The 4,972-nt window shown below is 37.8% G+C and overlaps 1 protein-coding gene across 1 annotated transcript in view; it reads right to left on the bottom strand.

The window, feature by feature from the left end:
- Positions 1 to 1,252: 1,252 nt before the first annotated feature.
- VBP1 (VHL binding protein 1) overlaps positions 1,253 to 4,972 on the bottom strand; it is a 21,084-nt gene continuing 17,364 nt past the window's right edge. Inside the window, exons 5-6 of the mRNA XM_007116827.2 lie at positions 4,340 to 4,478; positions 1,253 to 2,327 (exon numbers count right to left, since the gene is read on the bottom strand). Of these exons, the coding sequence (XP_007116889.1) occupies positions 2,257 to 2,327; positions 4,340 to 4,478 (210 nt within the window). The 3' untranslated portion in view covers positions 1,253 to 2,256. The remainder of the gene's footprint in view (positions 2,328 to 4,339; positions 4,479 to 4,972) is intronic.

The raw sequence follows: 4,972 nt of genomic DNA, 5'->3' as shown, positions 1-4,972 counted from the left end.
CTTCCCATCATCCCCTGCTGTAGCTACTGACCAAACCACTCTCAGTTAACCCCAGAAAATAAAATGCTATAATCTTTGACTCCATAATTCCATTTTTGGTAATCTAATCTCAGGAAAAATCCTAAATAAAAGAAAAATCCTTCTGTAAACATGCAAACTGCTGAGTTATTTCCTACTTACAGAAAAAAATTTTAAAACAACCAATTGTCTGTGAATCACAGTTTACTAGATTTTACCTATTAGAATACTATGAAACCAGTAAAATAATGTTAATTTAAAAGCAGTATATAATAAGCAAATTCCATAATAAGTAAAGAACGTAGGATAAAAATTATACAGACAAAAATATTTCAATTATGTTTTTTAAAAAACCTATGCATAGAAAAAGAAATGGAAGCCACAGAATCATTAAGGCAGACTGCAAGTGGAACTTAAATGTCTTTTTTCCCTATTTTCTAACCTTTCTCAAATGAGCATGTTTACAATGGAAAAATAGTTAAATTTCAGCTGCATTGCCAACACATTTGTTACTCTCAGCATCACGTTTTGTGGTCAATCTTGTGCTCATTATCTTTTCAGCTTTACTATCCTAATATGAAGCTTGAAAATATGTCAAATCAGGATGGTTATGCTATTCTGAAAATGTAGACTGTTAGAAGCTTTCCGGCAAAGGCAAGATTTAAATATCTTTTATTTAATTAACAGAGCCTAATACTGTTTCTGACACATACTGGGTGCTTATGTATATTTGTTGAATAATTAACTTAATTTTTGCTCTTTAATTCACATCTCTAAAGAGCTGTTTCCTCACATTGCCTGGAGTACCTAAAAATTCGTATTTAGATTTTCACGGACTTAAAGTAAGACAAAATTAAGATCTTCTGAGCAAATCATTCCTATCCTAATATTAACAGGGACATTTTATACCAATATACTTACCATAATAAAGTTTGGGAAAAGTAGCACTTAAAATATATCAAGACGTTTACAAACCTCAAATTCTAAAATATGGGAATTTAAAATTATGAAAGAAAAATTGACAAGGAACTTTGCTATCTTTCAGATTTAACTTCTCAATTGTTTGCTTATCTATATTCCTTCCAAAGGGATCTTATGTTGTTTCTACAAACGTAAGAGGTTCTTGGGACACGGTTAGTTATGGTGTAAGTAAATAAACTTTACGAGTATGTGAAAAGACCCATGTTAATTTTAGAAAGTATAACATAAAAAAAGGCACTGTGCCACAGTTTTAACTTCACTGTTTTAATATCATGAAATACAAGTACAAAACATTGTACAAGTATACTCTTTACTACATGGAGATGGAATAATACATTTGTGTTTTTACCAGAATCTGTATCACCCAGTACTAGCCACTGTACCAATGGCTTTCCATAGGGATCTTCTAACACTCTTACGAAGTTTTATCATGAATAAAAAAGCTCACAACTCCTTTAAACCATCACAGATTTATATTTATCTTAATATTCCTGTTCAGCTGCTTTGGGGAACTGTTAAGAAGTACAAAATCGCCTCAGGCAAGAGTTTTCAGTGCGTAATTTTGTTATTTCATGTTGGCCAAGCTCTCCTTTATGTTAGCATTGCAAAGGCTCTGTGCACTTATATCGGGTTAGAAAGTGTTGTCTCAATAGCCCGCTTACTGTTTAGGAATGCAAATTACCACTTCCTGAAAAGTACAGAATATTATAATAGTTATTGGCTAAGCAGTAATTCATGAAACTCCATTTACATAGGACAAATAACAGCAATAGAGGACCATAAAGCCCCACGTGTGCTAAAGAAAAACAATTTTTCAAATATTCAAACTGTTTTTCCTACCTCTAAACTGGTTTAACCACATCACAAGTGAGAGTAACACCAGCCAATAAAGAAAAAGTAAAGTGTGCTAAACTGTCCAAAAAATCAGCTTCTATAGCATATCTCACAGTTTTCAGACATTTCAGCTAAGACTTTTCTTATAACAAACAAACAAACAAACAAACAAAATGATGAAAGCAGCATTTACTTTGTTGGAAATGCAAAAAATAAAAATAAAAATACTGCAAATTTCATAAAATATTTGAAACTAATTTTGTTTTTATAAATAAATAAAGTGGTGTTTATCTTTTTTTAAAGTTTTAATCATCATTCTTGCTGTTAAAAATTATTTAAAGTTATGTCAACTTTTAAGGATAAACTTTGGGGTATTTAAAATAACATGTTTGGAAAACTGAACCACATTTTTAATTGCCAGCATTATGCTTTGTTCTTGGTAGAATCATCTTTGTTTCTTCTTTTTACATCCCAATTATAAACCCTGGCCATATCTGCAAGAATTGTCAAAGAAAATGCAAATGCAATTCTAAAGATAACATTCAATGACTAAGTATTCATTCACACACCGAATCAAAGACAGAAATCACACACACAAAATACTAGTGACTACAGCAAGGTGTAGTATCATCTGCCAAAAAAGGGAACAAAATTACACAAAATCAAGTCAAGGCCTCAAATCAATAATTGTTTAGCATATCTAGTCAACTATGGTATTATATTTAACAAATATGTGCTTGACACTGTCAACAGTTTTATAGAGAGCCCCTCATCCATGATATTTCAAAGGTAGTTCAAAGCATACACTGACATGTAATGTTTAAATTATTACAACTATCAATCACTTTATCTCTTACCCTCTGTTTGGCTAACAGGACACTCACCCAATTTATTAAGCATCTACATCTTTTCCTTTCCACAAACACCACCCTGCGTAGGCCTTCACATATCGATTATTTGTTTCATGGATCATGCCTTTGGTGGTATATCCAAAACGCCACCATTGTACTAAAGGTCATCTAGATTTTCTCCAATGTTATCTTCTGGGAATGTTATAGTTTTTTTTTTTTTTTTTTGTCTGAATGAAGTCTCCACATTACCAGTCACGTGCCAACTCCTGCTCTAGGCCTCAAACAGGCCTGCCTTCCCTCACCAACCACTCAACACCTGTCATGTGCTAAGTGCTGTGGAGGAGAGAGAGAAAGTGGAGCTCCTACACTTGAAGAGCTCCCAGTCTGGCATGAAAAAGAAATAAAGCACTACGTGCAAAGTGCACCGGGAGCAGAGAGGAACAACAAAACGCCCTGAGAGGACTGGAAAATGTTCAGAAATGTTCTGCTGCTTGAGCCGACATATGAAAGATAAAACAGAGGAACCCAGGTAAACAGGGAAATGAGTCTAGATAGGAGGAACCAAGTGTGGACAAAGGACACAGCACATTTGGGGGCTGAGAAAAACCGATCGGGGTTATTTGGAACTTGGGTGCACTGGGAGAGGGCCAAGGCAGGAAGCAGTCAGTGGCACGAGGTAAGACTGGCAGGAAGCGCCTCACAGGGCGCCCATGTGCATATCTTACATGTAACAAAGAACACTGAAGCATTATAACCAGAGGAATAAAAAGAAGTGGGACTCAGTGAATTCATGGTGGAGACAGTGTAAAGGACAGATGTGAGGAAACCAGACTAGAAAACTACTGAGTCTAGCTTCTAGAGGGCCAAAATGAGAGTAACAGCAATGGACAGAGAGATTTACAAGGGAATGCTGACAAGAATCTGGTGATTGGTCGGCTTCTGGTGATGAAAGAGAGAGGAGCGAGGGGCGACTCCCATGTTTCTGTGCTGCGTGACTGTGTGGGGTGACGACTAGGCGACAGGAGCGAGCAGCTGGGCCAACATGCGAGCCCTCCCCCTCGAGCAGGATACCTGCCGCTGCCTGCTCTCTCTGCCTTAAATAGTCTCAGTCCTATCTTCTCAAAGCCTGCTCTGAACCAATTCCAGCCCACACCGATCTTCCCTAACTTTAAACTGCCTTAGTGTTGAGTACATGAAGTGAACTTACTTATAGTTTTGCTGTGAGACGATCATTCAGCAGGTTGACATGTGCAGTTGTAACAGAGCAAGACTTTGCCACTCTTCTTGTTTTGCACTGATTCTCTCACCAGCCCATGCCCCATACAGCTTAGCACACTTGCAGGAACACAGGAGACCCTTAATAAATACACTACTTGACTAGCTATGAAGATGTCTTGGGAAAATATTTGAAAGAAAAATACTCATTTGCTAAACTGACTTTGCTGTTTCCACACTTTCACACTTCAAATTCAGATTAGTCTATCTATAAAGTTATTAAATATTAGTTCCAAGTATGTCATTTACTACCCTCATAAAATCTGCAACTTAACATCAGTCTAAGAATAAGGACATTCTTTTCATTAAAGCAATGCATGTAAGAAGGTTGAAATCATCTTTCTCCTTTGCCCCCTTTGCCTTCTTTTAGGAAAGGATACTGACTTCTGTGGTAGTAAACTGATCTCGAAGAAAGTCGAGATCTTCCTCAAGAGAATCAAGATTCTTTGTGGCAGTCGATAAATTCTTTTCCAACAACGCCTGAGCTTCATCAATATCATATTCAAGCATTACATTTGCCTGAAGAGAGAAAAGCATGACAACGTCCGAACATTTACCCAGTGCTTTACAGGTTAGAGCAGGGGTTGGCAAACTACAGCCCTTGGGCCAAATCCTGCCAGCCGCCTTTTGTCCTAAGTTTCATTGAAACCCAGCCATTCTTTATTCACTTAGACTTACATGCTACAGTGGCAAAGCTAAGTACTACTTGTGACAAAGACCGTGTGGTCTGCAAAACCAAAAATATTTACTCTCCGGCCCTTAACAGAACATTTACTGACCCCTGGGTTAGAGAATATATTCACATACATTTTATCATTTACTCGTCATAACAACCCTGGTGAGGCAAGTTACCTTCTCTACAGTTAAGAAAACAGAGGGGCTTCCCTAGTGGCGCAGTGGTTGAGAGTCCGCCTGCCGACGCAGGGGACGCGGGTTCGTGCCCCGGTCCGGGAAGATCCCACATGCTGCGGAGCGGCTGGGCCCGTGAGCCATGGCCGCTGAGCCTGCGCGTC

The sequence above is a fragment of the Physeter macrocephalus genome, chromosome 21 (assembly GCF_002837175.3).
Source record: "Physeter macrocephalus isolate SW-GA chromosome 21, ASM283717v5, whole genome shotgun sequence".
NCBI classification, from domain to species: domain Eukaryota; kingdom Metazoa; phylum Chordata; class Mammalia; order Artiodactyla; family Physeteridae; genus Physeter; species Physeter macrocephalus.
The sequence above is the reverse complement of the archived record's forward strand: the minus strand, read 5'-3'. Positions and strand labels throughout refer to the sequence as shown.